The sequence below is a fragment of the Amaranthus tricolor genome, chromosome 5 (genome assembly GCF_026212465.1).
Source record: "Amaranthus tricolor cultivar Red isolate AtriRed21 chromosome 5, ASM2621246v1, whole genome shotgun sequence".
Lineage (NCBI taxonomy): Eukaryota > Viridiplantae > Streptophyta > Magnoliopsida > Caryophyllales > Amaranthaceae > Amaranthus > Amaranthus tricolor.
In genome coordinates, this window is record NC_080051.1 from 16,276,967 (window position 1) to 16,292,177 (window position 15,211).

Genomic DNA, 15,211 nt, shown 5'->3' on the forward strand with positions numbered 1-15,211 from the left:
AAGTGGAGAAAGCGAACGGGATGAATTTGTAGCCATTCTCCTCACACTTTGCCGTGTATTTCTTCCTCTTTCTTTCCGCGACATTGGCTAAAGAAGCACTAGGAGCCCATGAGGAGACCCCTGTACCGTCAAAAGGCGAGCTTTCGATCACATCCACACAAGCATCTTTGCCATGAACCCAGTTAAACAGAAGAAGATTCGCTGGCCTAAGGTCATTCCCCGTCTCTAACAAAAACCCTAAAGGTGCCTCCTTGCGGACGGAAACCCCAACTTCACAAGAGATATCCACGAGCATGTCCCGAACCATATTATGTCGAAACTTCACACCAACCTCACTAGAGCAATGAACTGCATGGTCCCTCCCATATATCCATCTTGGCGGTGTTGCAGCTTGGACATAAACTATCTTCTGCAAGCAAGGGAATGGTGAGCCGATAACATAGTACATACTGAAATTGACGAGAGTTCATCTTTTGGCCCAAGCCGTCAATGGGGATGGTTAGCAAAAAATCTTGTGTATGTGGTTCCTTAGTGGAACAAAGAATTGCTACTTGTCTTGGGGTGAGCATGTAGGTAGGTGCAAGGCTATTCTTGACAACATTAAAATAAGCTCCGGTTAACATTTTCATCATTTGGGGGGCATCGGGTTCATCGATGAGAGAAAAAGCATTGGAACTACATAAAACACGGAAGGCACCAAGGGTCTGTTCAAAAGCGGGACCCATAGAGGAGATATCACTGTTAGCCAAGATCTTAGCTTGGAGCGAGTGAGTTTGAAGACGAGAAGCAAGCAAGGCATAATTAATAATATCACCTGCCACGTAGATATCAAGGCCACCCATTTTAATTGGGAGGGTGGCTAGCCTCCATTGCCAATCCCCAAACCGCGGTCCCGAAGTTGTGACTATCCTCTCCAAGGAAGCGCGCAAAGCAGCATCAAACTGAACCTGTGCATCCCCAAACGAATCTGAGGGACAAGTCCTCATCGCATAAGATAACCTACCAACACCCGCGCAGTTACGGAGGAGGAGAAGTTCACATTGTGGGTCATGAAGTTTGCTAATAGATGTCATGAGCTCAATGGTTTTGGAAACCCTCTTCATGGAAAATTCAGCGAAAGGTATGATTTGTACTCACAGGCCCTTAAAGAAGTTTCACCGCTGCATGAGGACGAGATATGTTGGGTTGGAAGACTCCAGGCTCTACTCCGGGGATCCTCCCTAGGCCAAAAAAGTTCGGTCTTGTCCACATTGAGAATCAAATCACGAGATGGGTCATCCTCCCTAATAATGCGTAAGGCCCTAGCGACCATAAGGGTGTCACCAACAATAGTACCATCATCAAGGTACCAAGCCTAAAGGTTGAGTTGACAAGACTGTTAGATCTTCAAGACCAAGAGATGTAAAATACGGGCAAAAAGCAGAGGGCCTAAGGGGTCACCTTGTTGGACACCTTGGCAAGACCAAAGAATAGATTCACCTTAATATAATTGAGCAGGTTGGGAGTAGCAGAATTCCACTCAAGGAGCGAGAGAAGGGCACTGAACCTTGTTTCAGATAACATGACACTCCTATCCACAAGATTGAAAGCATTTTCGAAATCCACCAAAAGCATAGAGAGACCAAATACATCATCTTTGCATTCGACGAGCCTATTAAAAGAATGAAGGATGACTTCACTACCCCCTTGTGTTCCTACTCCAAACCGGAAGTCTTCAAAACATGAATTTAAGGTTTTCCCAACAACTGTAGCAGCAACCTTAGACATAAACCTACGCTACACCATGCCAACAGCAATAGGACGAATACCACCTCCTGGCTTAACCAAAGGAGTTAGATGAGCACGAGCTATGTAACTACCAAGCATGCTAGGACACTTCCCATTAAGGAACAGGTTGACTAACTTGGTGATGGAGCACAACAAACTATCAGCAATGGCGATCGCAGCACCTCCTAGCATGTCCATAAGGTGTTGAGCTCTAAGCCCATCCCTACCACACAAGGTTCCTTAAGGGAAGCTATGAACCCTACCCAACACCTCTTCTTTGGTTACACAAGGGCTTCCCCATGGCAAGAGATGGAGGGTAGAACCGGAGGTGGTGCAAAAAGGTGCTTAGAATCAAGAGACAACATCTTAATAGCTACTGTAAAATGCCCATCTCCAAGCTTACGTTTGCATTGGTATAAATTGGAGCCCTCAAGGTTATAAACCTTCTTAACACTATCACAGAGGGGGTACCCAGCTAAACAGTCCAAAATCAGACAAAGCTTGTCACCAGGGTCCCGCCATCTAGAAATGGCGCTTGAAATACTATCAAACTGACAACATTCCCTCATACCAGACCTACATTCAGCTCTATTCTTAGGTAAGAAAGTACCCAAAACACAACAGGGCAGAATAAGAAGTTGAACTCGAACAGATATGTCACTCGGGCAAGCCAAAACCGTGTCAAGAGCCTGAAGGAAAACCCTCGCAAAGCCCAAACGTAGTTTGGGCGGGATGCTTTTAACTGTTCGATGAGGTTTCAAAAACACACGCCCAAGAAGGTCAACATCAAAACTAGGGGAGAGGAAGCCACTGGAAGAACCTGAGGGTGTACGCTCATCAGACTAGCTAGAAACACTAGCCAACGCCATAGGGCGAGGGATACCATGGATCGCATCATGATCTGAGGTAGGGGCAAGAATCACAGAGCCATTGATATGTCTACAATTCTTACTGAAGGAGTGGGTGCGCAAACACTCACCACAAAGCCAAATACCAGCTTTTTTTTAAGAGCAACGTGAAGGGAAAAGAATAAGCAAGGGTCACTGGCGATATGATCTTTAAGATGACACTTGGACTCATCAAAGCTAAAATGGTGTGACCCTAGGTGATCAATTAAGTACTTCTTAGCACCACCATTATTACAGCCATCACGGCCCCTAAACGAGCACGGAATCCTATCAACAACCATAGCAACCATCATCGAAAAGGAAAGCCAAACAACATAATATGAAGCAAAGAAAAAGAAGCCAAAGAATCTAAGAACAAAGCATCAAGTAGCCACCACACTGACACAACCAACTAACACCATCAACAGCTAGCTAAGCCCACCAACATATACCACAGAGAGAAGGGAAAGAGACAACATGGACCACTATAAGCACAAGGACCAAAACCACACACAGAACCAAAACCACACATAGAGAAGGGCAAGAAGAAGACCTGGCCGAGAACTCACCGTGGGCTCATCGTGAACCCACAGACGAAACCTGACCTGAACTCACCATAAACCGAAACCCTGTACTAAACAAAAGCAACCACCATAATCCAGCCAACAAATAGCCCAACCCATCAAAAGACCAAACAACTACTATAATAACCACCACCGTACCGGAATGCCCAAAGAAGAAGAGGAAGAACACACAAGCTCAGCCGGAATATACCTGCCATGAACCTGTAGCAGGAAGAACACACAAACCCACCGTAATGAAGAACCCACAAACTCAGCCGTGAACCCGTAGCAAGAAGAACACACAAACCCACTGTAATGAAGAACCCACAAACACACAAACTCAGCCGTGAACCAAAGAACCCCTGAAATGAAGAACACACAAACCCATAGCAAGAGGAAGACCACCGCCACCTCCCAAAAGATTGGCCAGAGTGGAAAAGGAAGACTACCGGAAAAGAGTGCTGCAGTTGTGCAGTGAACCTCCACCAAACCGGAGCTCAAGTCTATTGAACACTAAACAAGGTTGTTGAACCACCAAGTCGTTAAGGGGAGACCACCTACTGCTGTTGAACCAAACAAACCATCACCGGGGAGACTAACAAGTGGTGGAACCATTAGGCCGTTGACCACTGACCACCGTGGGAGATTAACTAAACGCCGTGAGCTGCTGCGTGCTTACCAGATCCAAATCGCCATGAAGGACCTTGTGAGAGAAGCTCTCCAACGGTTATTATTATTATTATTATTATTATTATTAAACTATATGCTTCTTCACCTACATAATGTGCATTATATCAGCATTTAGTATTCACATTAATAATGTTAGAACCGAAACACAATAATATTAATATAACTTCAAAATTAACATTAATATATATATATATATATATATATATATATATATATATATATATTATACACACACATACACACACATTTTAATAATCAATTTATAAATATTGCTTAATAGTAAGTATTAAAATAAATATTTTGAATGAAATCCGTGCATAGCAGGGTATAATCCTAATATCCATTAATTAAAGTGGTGTGCATACTTTATAAGTCACTGAATCTCTTCGTTCTATTGTTATATGATTTTAGGACGGTATCTCCTTATCTTATAAAATGTGTGCACCTTGTGTTTCCTCTTTTATACGCTGACATTAACTATAAGTCCAGCCTGATTTAACATGGTATCACAGGCAATAGTTCAATCAAAAATTAAATGGTAGGTCCAAAAAGAATGACACTCCTACCGTAATTGATTACTTCAATAGGTATACTTGACGGGGGTTTGCATGTGAAAGGGGTATTAGGATGTGTTATCCCATATTGATAAATTAAAAATGATGTACACACTTTATAAGTCGTTGAACCCTTCCTCTCATTGTCATATGATTTTGAAATGGTATCTTCTTCTCTGATGAAGGGTATACACCTTGTGTTTCCCCTATTATACGCTAATATTGATAATAAGTCCAACCTAACAAATACATGTGCACACTTTATAAGTATGTTCACCTTGTATTTCCACAATTATAAGCTGGTATCGATTAATTTATTCTCTTTTTTAATCTGGTCTCCACATATTTCTACAACCCACTTTATTTGTGTTATCCACCAACTTTAAGTTTATATTTACACATTCATCAAAAGTTTCAATTAAATAGGTGAAAAAATCTTTAAGAGTTTGGTACCCCTTAATTATAAGTGTTCAAAACACACCTGATGACCCAAAATATATCCGACTTTGTAATTGAACGCGATTTGTGCTGACTTCAAAAATGATTTACAAATTATGTAAAAAAGGACACAAAGCTTATTTCAAACCGATCCAAAATACCTATCCCGAAATCAACCCGATGACCCAAATGAACACCTCTGCCCTTAATATTGAATAAAGGTGTTCTTTTAGGTTGATCACGGGTCTCGTGTTATGAATAAGGACAAAATCTGATCCTGTGTCCACATTAATTTTTACGTATAATAATTTTTAGTTTATGTTGAAACCGAGCTAAAGTCATATTCGATTATAAGATCGGGTAAATGTCGGATCGTTGCGTTTCTGATAAACATGTGAGCATGAACCCGATGCAACTGTACGAGCTAACTTAATCCCCATATTTTGTAGACCACACATATTGAACGTCCAATAAATGGTATACAAATAATCCATATATACCCATCAAATTTGATTGTAATTCTCTTACCAACCTTTAACTTTTGAATTTTTGCAGGAAGTTTCTTGATTTTTTGCAATAGTTCATTCTTTTACCTTTAGACTGAACATTTAAAGACCCACCATGTTTTGACTTTAGAATTGATGAAGAAAATCACCAACAACCTTTTCTCCAAGTAATTTGATCCCTAAAATTCATTATAATAAGCAAAAACAAACATGAAAAGTTGATTTTCTGAAGTTTTACACCATTTTTTCTTCAGACAAATGTATACTTATGACAGAAAACTGTGTTCATTGATCTCTTTCTTACTCCTTTCTTCAGTAATTTCCATTGCTGAAGAACATGATCAATTTATACACCATGGTTTTACCAAAACAAAGCTTCATCTTGATGGGCTTGCAGAAATCCATCCAAATGGTCTACTTCAACTAACCAACACCACAAAACTACAAAAGGGTCATGCCTTTTATCATTCCCTTATGAAACTAGAACCAAATGTTTCCTTTTCTACTTCATTTGTGTTTGCTATATACCGCGAATTTGATATCCCACATAGTGGCCATGGGATCGCCTTTGTCATGTCACCATCTATGGATTTCACTCACACTGTCCCAGCTGAATACTTAGGCCTTTTTAATGCTTCGAACAATGGTTCTCCTACAAATCATGTATTTGCAGTGGAATTAGACACTGTTCAGAATGCAGGGTTTGATGATATCGATGCTAATCATGTTGGAATCGATATTAATGGTCTGCATTCTGTCACAGCTGCTACTGCAATATACGTATCCGAAAATGACAGTGAAAATAAGAGGCTAGATCTCACTAGTGGAAAACCGATGCATGTTTGGATAGATTATGATGCTGCCAAGAAGTTGGTGAGTGTAAGGTTGGCTCCAAGTGATGAACCGAAACCAAATCGTTCTTTGTTATCAGCTCGTGTTGATCTTTCTAAGGTTTTAACGAAAGAAGTTTATATCGGGTTTTCTTCATCCACTGGTTTATCGACTAATATACATTACATTCTCGGTTGGAGTTGGAATCAAAGTGGTGAAGCTCAAAGTTTAGACCCTTCTGAGCTTCCTCTACTTCCACCCTTATTATATCCGAAAAAGAAATTTAGTCTTGCTATTGTACTTCCTTTAGTTGTTCTACTTGTGTTTTTCATAAGTATTATGTTGGGAGCTTATTTGGTAGTAAGAATGAAGAAATATGAAGAATTGCACGAAGGTTGGGAATCAGAGTATTCGGTTCATAGGTTTGTGTACAAGGATTTATACCGAGCTACAAAAGGGTTTAAAGAGGCCGAGCTTCTCGGTTGGGGAGGTTTTGGAAAGGTTTATAGGGGTACACTACCTCATACGAAAACCCAAGTCGCGGTGAAAAGAATTTCACATGATTCCAAACAAGGTTTAAGAGAATTTGTGGCGGAAATTGCTAGTATGAGAAGATTAAGGCATAGAAATTTGGTTCAACTTTTAGGGTATTGTAGAAAAAAAGGAGAGCTTCTTTTGGTTTACGATTACATGCCTAATGGAAGCCTCGATAAGCTACTCTTCAATGACGCGAACCCAAGCCTTTCATGGCATCAACGAGTCAGAATCATCAAAGGGGTGGCATCTGCATTGTTGTACCTGCATGAAGAGTGGGAACAAGTAGTTGTACATCGTGATGTTAAGGCAAGTAATGTTCTCTTAGATGGTGAAATGAATGCTCGTCTAGGGGATTTTGGGCTTTCGAGATTATATGATCACGACATAGGTCCTCATACAACTCGTGTGGTTGGAACGATTGGATACATTGCACCCGAGTTGACTGTCACAGGAAGACCTACAACTAATACTGATGTTTTTGCTTTCGGAATGTTCATGCTTGAAGTGGTTTGTGGGAGACGGCCAATATCACTGCAGTCCCTTGAAGAGGAGAATTTAGTGGATTGGGTGTTCCAATGCTGGGAAAACGGAGAAATCCTTAAGACAATTGATCCTAGATTGGCAGGTAACTATGATACCGAAGAAATCGAGCTCATTTTGAGGCTCGGTTTGATGTGTTGCAGTGATAATCCACACGAAAGGCCTAGTATGAGGCAAGTAATGCAAGTTTTAGATGACAGTAACAGCAAATACTCTGAGAAACTATCAATTTGTATTGTGTCAACACTTTACTCTGAATCTGTGCGCTCTGCTTCTAGTATCGATTCAATCCTCCAGCAAGGTCGCTAAATTGTACGAAACTTGATCACTGAACATTATCTGGAAATAGACTTGTAAACAGTACGATGATGTGCATAAATGTACAAATTAATTAGTACTTCTTAGGTTCTTTGGTTAATGATAATGGCAATAACATAATTTTCAGGCCTAAACTTTTGTATATTTTCTTCATAAGTAGATATTATTTTATCTGTTTCAACTTAATTGCAACATTACAAAAAATAGCACTATTTATTCATTACTATTAATTTGTGATTAGTTTTTAATTAATAGGTTAAAACATAGTCAAATGAGATCTTGTTTGATTCGTCTCATTGCAAGGATTATTAATATCAAATTTTTATAATTTTTTATTATATATAATTAAAGATATTAAAGATTGAATTAGTATATTGGACTGCGTGAAAAAGCAAACATTACAACTAAATTGGGACGGAATAAGTATGTAAACAAAATTATTGATGGATATATTGCAAGTAATTTGAAACACAAAAATTATTGTTTAGGTTGAATTTAGTAATTAGGGAATGAGAAGTCAAGTCAAAGATTACAGGTGTATGGTCATTTACATTAGTTAGACTTAGATTGTAGTCCAGTCACATATAAATACGTTTCAAGCAACTTTGGGGGTATTTTAATACTGTTTTAAAGTATATTTATGACAGAAAATTCGAAACGATTTATAAAAAAGTTCAGATAACAAATGAAAATCCTTTGTGGGAATTGATAAAACCTTTTTGACACAAAGTATAGATATAATTGCCTATTTTACCCCAATAACTTTTACCTACTATTATAAAGAATATTGTAGACATTACATACTTGACAATTGCTTTGCAAGTAAAAAAGAACAATAATTTTTACCTGCTATTATAAAGAACATATATTTAATAACTTTTACCTAACATATATATATATATATATATATATATATATATATATATATATATATATATATATATATATATATATATATATATATATATATATATATATATATATATATATATACAAAGTTATTAAAATCGAGATATCGTTTACAGAGGTAGAATCGAATCGTAGAATCGTACGATTCTACAAATAAACTTAAATATATTAAAATACATAGTATCTTATCATTATTATCCATTTTAAAAGTCTAAATTTATGAATTAAAGTTTTTTTGACTTTATTTTTAAGAATGTAAAGAAAACTTTTTAATAATTAAAGAAAACTTTTTAATAATTACTTTGACTCTTCAAACCGATTAAGAAACTTATTTTTTAAAAGTTTTCATGATGATACATTTGAAATTTATTTATATAAGTGAAAGAGATTAGTGAAAAATGGTACATAAGAAAAATTAAAAATAATTAATACTAAATTAGTAAAGTCGGATCGTTAAATCATAAAATAGTAGATCAGAATCGCGATTTTAACAACAATGTATATATGTGATCAAATACGAAAAATTTTAAAATGAGAAAGATTTTTTATTAGTCACTATATATACAAAAAAGATACTATGTTATTAATTAAGAACATTATTCAGATTTATGACATAGTATCTTTTCTATGTAACATAACAACTTATAATTAAGTGTTTTTGGCTCGATTGTAACCTTAGATTTTTTTTTTTTTTGAAATTATGAGTGTAAAATGCTTCTTACCCTTCTCATTTTCAACACCTTTTTATTAGATCCCTCCCCATGATAATTCTAATATATAGAAATCCATTTTTATTATTTTGCCAAGCATCCATAAAAACGTGAATTGGCCTTCTATATTTGTTAATGAAATGTATGTGACTGCATGATGAAACTTCATGATTGTGTATTTGTGTTATCATGAATCACTTGTGCCCATTTTATTTGAAGCCGGTTTAGTCTTTATCCGACCCATTGCACATGTCTAATGATGATTACATAAGAGGTTCATGGGTAATTATCATTACATTACTGCAATAAGAACTTGTTACAAAATTACACAACATAATAAGATGTATAGCTAACATTATAGGAGTGTATTGCTAATTACATTGTTAAATCCTAATCTATATCTATAGCCTTCATTCTTTACAACAGATAAGTATAACTGTACAATTCTGGTATAATAATCTATGTCTCAACGTCCATATTGTAGAACTGAATTTGTGCTCGACATTATTCCATAAGTTTCAGCTCCATTTGATGTTGTTAATGAATACGTTTTTCTCCAACCTTCCCAAAACCAACTATGGCTTTCGATATCATATTCAGATGTTAAATCAGGCAGAGTTAAACTTCCGTCAAGAAACTGAACTACTTGTCTCATTGTAGGCCTTTCCTTAGCCTTCGGATGCAAACACAGTAGTCCTAACTTCAATACAAGTTCCATTTCCTTTTCCTGATAGTCGCCTTTCATCTTAGGATCGCTTGCCTTAAGAATTTCTCCCCTCTTCCAACAATCATAAACGCGGTCACTTAGAAAATCCTCTTCACCAGTTTCACGCTGTATGCCAATCGGCCTCCTTCCACAACCCACTTCGAGTAAGAACATTCCAAAAGCATACACATCGGCTTTAGTGGTAGGTTTCTGTGTTCTACTCACCTCTGGTGCAATATATCCTATCGTTCCAACCACGTGAGTGGTTCGAGGATCATTATTATGATCGTAAAGTCTTGCAAGGCCAAAATCTCCGAGCTTTGCATTCATCTTGGCATCTAACAGAACATTGCTTGCCTTCACATCTCGATGAAGGACTACTTGTTCCCACCCCTCGTGTAGGTATAGAAGGGCTGACGCCACCCCCTCAACGATTTTCAATCTCAAAGGCCAAGTTAAACTTAATTTCTTATCTTGGCTAAAGAGGAATTTATCAAGACTTCCATTAGCCATATGCTCATAAACCAAAAATAGCTTTCCTTCTTTCCTACAATACCCTAGAAGTTGTACCAAGTTTCTATGACTTAACCTTCTCATACTAGAAATCTCGGCCACAAATTCTCTTATCCCTTGCTTAGAATTATGAGAGACTCGTTTCACAGCAACTTCGACATTTGTAGAAGGCAATACTCCCTTGTAGACCTTACCAAAACCGCCAACTCCAAGAAGTTCAGAGCTTCTAAAACCCTTTGTTGCCACATAAAGATCCCGGTATAGAAATCTTTGTGAAGCATATTCCTTCTCCCAAGGTTCAAGCAACTCTTGAAACTTCTTCTTCCATGAAATCCAACCTGCTGAAACAACCATTATCAGCACGACTAGAACAGCAATCAACCCAATAAGTATGCCATGTCTTTTATGTCTGATTCGCGGAAGAGATGGAAGCTTAGAAGGGTCTAAATCTTCCGCTTTCCCATTTTGGTTCCAACTCCATCCTAGTATGTACTGATTATTCGAGCTCACATGATTAGTACAATAAGAGAAACCGGTATACATATTTTGAAGTACTGCTGTCGAAAAATTGATATGCCTCGACAAAAGACACCTGCTAGGCTTGGGATGCCCGAAGGGAGCTAATGTTACATTAACCAACAACTCTGTATCATTATAATCTATCCAAATCTGTACGGGTTTACCACTATTTAGTACAAGAGTTTTATTCACCCCTTCTTTATCCAAATAGTATGCTCCTAAAACAGAATCGATAGGAACTAAACTATTCAAATTTATATTAACTTTCGAAGCCTGTAAAACCACAGCAAAAATATGGTGTGGTGATAGGCAGGATGTGAGTGGGATGGCCTTGTTGAAGTTTGCAATTAAACTAGCGATAGCGAATATGATTCCTGAATCGCGGGCTTTAGTTCGTGCTAGACGATTCATTGCAAAAACAAAGGTGGTAGAGAATGATAGATGGTTTGGTTTGAAGAAGATAGGATGTGGGTAGAAAGCATGGGAAATATGTTGGAGTGATTGACTTGAGTTGGTGATTTGGAGAACACCATTTGGGAGTATGCTTGCAAGTCCATCTAGATGGAGTTTATTAATGGATCCTTGGAAACCATTGTATACAAATTTTGTTTCATTAGCTGAGGAATGCACAAGTAACATGAAGAGAAAAATAAGGATCATTTTTAGTAATTTAGTGATGGAGTTTTTAATTTCTGAATTTAAGGATGATATATAGCCATATTTTGAAATATACGTCAAACTAAAATAGTAGTTGTTGACTATTATGAGCAAATTGATGTTTTGTTACCTCCTATCACATTGTTACGTGAACTAAAACATTGTGTTGTTTGTACATATACGCTCCGTTTGGTTGGTGGTAATAAACGGTGATAATGGGAATGAAAGATAGTGTAATTTCAGTTAAAAATCTCTAAACCGCCGCATTACTATTGGAAGACATGGTATTAAGTGATTTTTAATACATTATTAACAAAAACTAACTAACAAGCTATGTAAATTAATAGTGATGGCTACAATTTTCTATGCACATTATTTTAGGTGTATACTCTTACGACTTTTTTGAGCAATTGATAGTTGTGTTTGTATATGTTTGGTGCACTCTTGGTGAATATTCATTAGTTAACTTAATAGTTGATGGTTTTTCAACTACTAAAATCAAATGAAGCTTCGACATTTTCTATTTATATATTACTTCTTTTTTTTTTCTTTATATATACTTTAACTAGTTTAGTAGCCGTGCATGTATGGAATTTAATATGAAAATATATATAAATTAAATTTTTAAAAAATAATATAAGAAAAATATATTCTTTTGTTTAAAAAAAATATGTAAATCTTATATATTTTAATAAAATAAATTACTTTGGATAACTTTAGAACTTACTAAAATATTTAAACTAAAATATATTTTTGATGGTCTATTTCATTAAATAAAATAAACCAACTATTCATGAATGAGTTACGCTTATTTTCAGTTGCTTCAAATTATTTATTTGATTTTAATTTTAACCTAATAAAAATTTAACCTAATTCAAACATCATTTAATAAACTAAATTAATATACTTTTTGAAAAATAATTCCTTACATATAAAATATAAAATGTTTTATTGACACAATTAAACTCCTCAATATTCTTATTTAATTAATTAACTGTAATAATACATATTTTTTCCTTAAATGCAAATTAATTATAATAATTATTAATATTTTTTCTTAAATGCGAAATTGTAATTGATAAAGAGATTTAATATTGGTATATGTAAAAGGATTTGTCATACTTATAGTAGTTTACACATTGTGATTGACTGATGTTAAATATTAATTAATTTGTTTCCATTTTTACTTTGAGGTTTAATATTATATATATATATATATATATATATATATATATATATATATATATATATATATATATATATATATATATATATATATATATATATATATATATATATACACACAAAAGCATACGATTAAGTTGTGTAAATATTTAATTGATATGATCATTAATCAATTTCTTAATTAATAAATTGCAATGTAAACATTTTAAATTCAATTAAAAAATCACAAATAGCACAATCATCCAAAATTTGTCACTTGCTATTAATTAATAGATTGTATGATGTTTATGGGTAGAGGTTTTTATCATCTTTAATAGAATAATGTCTTTGAATGTATTATGAAATACGCTATAAAACTCTTATTGACTTATTCAAGCTAAAATTTTAGAATGTATATTTTATTATAAATTATATTTACACATATTTAGTTATAGTTCATGTTTAAATTTTTTTTAAGAAACATTATAATTAAATATAAAAATTAATTAAATCTAATTTTAAATATTACCCCTTTTGCTCAAATAAAATTTACTATTGGATAACTCATATTAGATTGAAAACACCATTTGATTTCAATATAGCACGATCTATTTCAAAAATTTCAGCCAATTAAAACACGTTTAGCATATTTTCTTAACAATTACGCGTATTTGTTGAATGCTATACTCGGATTTCACTCGTTCAAACGGAACATCATCTCACAATTCTGTCTTCATCGATATGGAAAGGTTTCAGAAAAATAGGCATAAATTCACGTTCTTCCTTATCTCTGATAAACAAAAAATTATTAAACGAAGAATTAATAAACAAAGATTTAATTATACAAATCAATAACAATAACATAGCGTTAATTGTAAGATATCGGAGACGTATAAAGATAAAAATGAAAAGAATAGAAAGAGAGATTAAGATAGTTTCTACTTTAGATATTCACCTAAATGGAGTAAAATAATTGACTAAACGCGAATCAACTGTAGGCGGCGATTGATTTCTTGTTTACCTTTCAAAGCTTCCTTAATTGGTGTTGGTTAATATAATTTATATTTTAAAATATTATAATTTATATTTACATTTATGCATTTCACTATATGTCTTTATTAACAACTCGTATTACATCATAAAAATATATTACTTAGTTACATTAAAAATTGCATTAAGAATTGCTAGTATAAATAATTTGATTTGAATGTTTCCTTGTTAGTTACTATAAAAATCATCTATTATTAACCGCATGACTCACATAATCAATTGTAACCTATTACATTAATTTATTTGAAAAGACTCTTTACAGAGTGTTATTTATCTTTTTTAATCTTTTTATTAAATTATATGATTTGTATTTTTCTTAGAAATTAAATGTTAAAATTTTATTTGTAAATGTGTTTTTCATTTATTTAAAAAAAGAATTTCTTTTTATTATCTTTTAATATTTTTTAAATTTTTTAAAAAATAATATTTTTATAAAGTGTTTGTGTCACATTATTATTTTTAACATAACTTTTAAATATGTCAATAAATTATACCTATTGTAAACTTATGATTATTTAAATTTTTATTATTTCCTAAATTAATTTGCCATGTAATCAATAAGAAACCCATAAGAATAATTAATTTGTCAGAGCTCTAATAACTTGACACTTAGAATTTTCCAACTATTTTATAACATTGTATGATTTATTATTTCGTAAATTATTTTGTCATGTAATTAATAAGAAATCAATAAAATTATTCCATTTGTCAGATCTCTAATAACTTAACATTTGAAATGTTCCAACTTTTTTATAACATTGTATGATTGTTACGTATACGTTAGATTTTTAAATATGTTGGGTAATAACTTATAGCTCTAATAACAATATGTTTGCTCATCACTAAGAGCGACGACACTTGAAATTTTATCTTATTTTAGCTGAAAAGTAAGTACTTTTGTTATTCTAAAATACTCGCTATATTGTGGTTATTGATATTATTTATCATTCAAGTTTATTTTACATATTGTGGCTAATGTGTAAGAAAAAATATAGTCAATTGAGATTTTGTTTGAATCGTCTAATCGCGTACTCTCATAATATTAACTTTTTAAAATTTTTAAATGTGTATAGTTCAATGTATAAATGATTAAAATAACACATTAAATTGCGTAAAAACTTAAATATAACGACCATAATAAAACATAAAAATTATTACTTTTTAATATTTAATTCTCATCTAGGCCATTCTCACAGTTTCACAGTAGTGTAATTGTCATGGCCGATTTTGAGAGTAAGTCAAAGGGGGACTCCGCCTAGGACCCACGCGTAAATATTCGAAATTCAGTTTGGTTAAGGTTTCATTATTGGTATGAATAAAAACACCCAAAAAACATTAAAGAAATATTAAAA

General features: G+C 34.0%; 2 protein-coding genes across 2 annotated transcripts; one reads left to right on the forward strand and one right to left on the reverse strand.

Moving 5' to 3' along the window:
- Positions 1-5,445: 5,445 nt before the first annotated feature.
- Positions 5,446-7,817, forward strand: LOC130814093 (L-type lectin-domain containing receptor kinase IV.2-like). Its single transcript, XM_057680095.1, has one exon. The coding sequence runs from the start codon at positions 5,664-5,666 to the stop codon at positions 7,620-7,622; it is 1,959 nt and encodes a 652-aa protein (XP_057536078.1). The 5' UTR covers positions 5,446-5,663; the 3' UTR covers positions 7,623-7,817.
- Positions 7,818-9,531: 1,714 nt separating this feature from the next.
- On the reverse strand, positions 9,532-11,652 carry LOC130814095 (L-type lectin-domain containing receptor kinase IV.1-like). Its single transcript, XM_057680096.1, has one exon. It carries the CDS (start codon positions 11,646-11,648, stop codon positions 9,717-9,719), a length of 1,932 nt encoding a protein of 643 aa, XP_057536079.1. The 5' UTR covers positions 11,649-11,652; the 3' UTR covers positions 9,532-9,716.
- Positions 11,653-15,211: the final 3,559 nt, after the last annotated feature.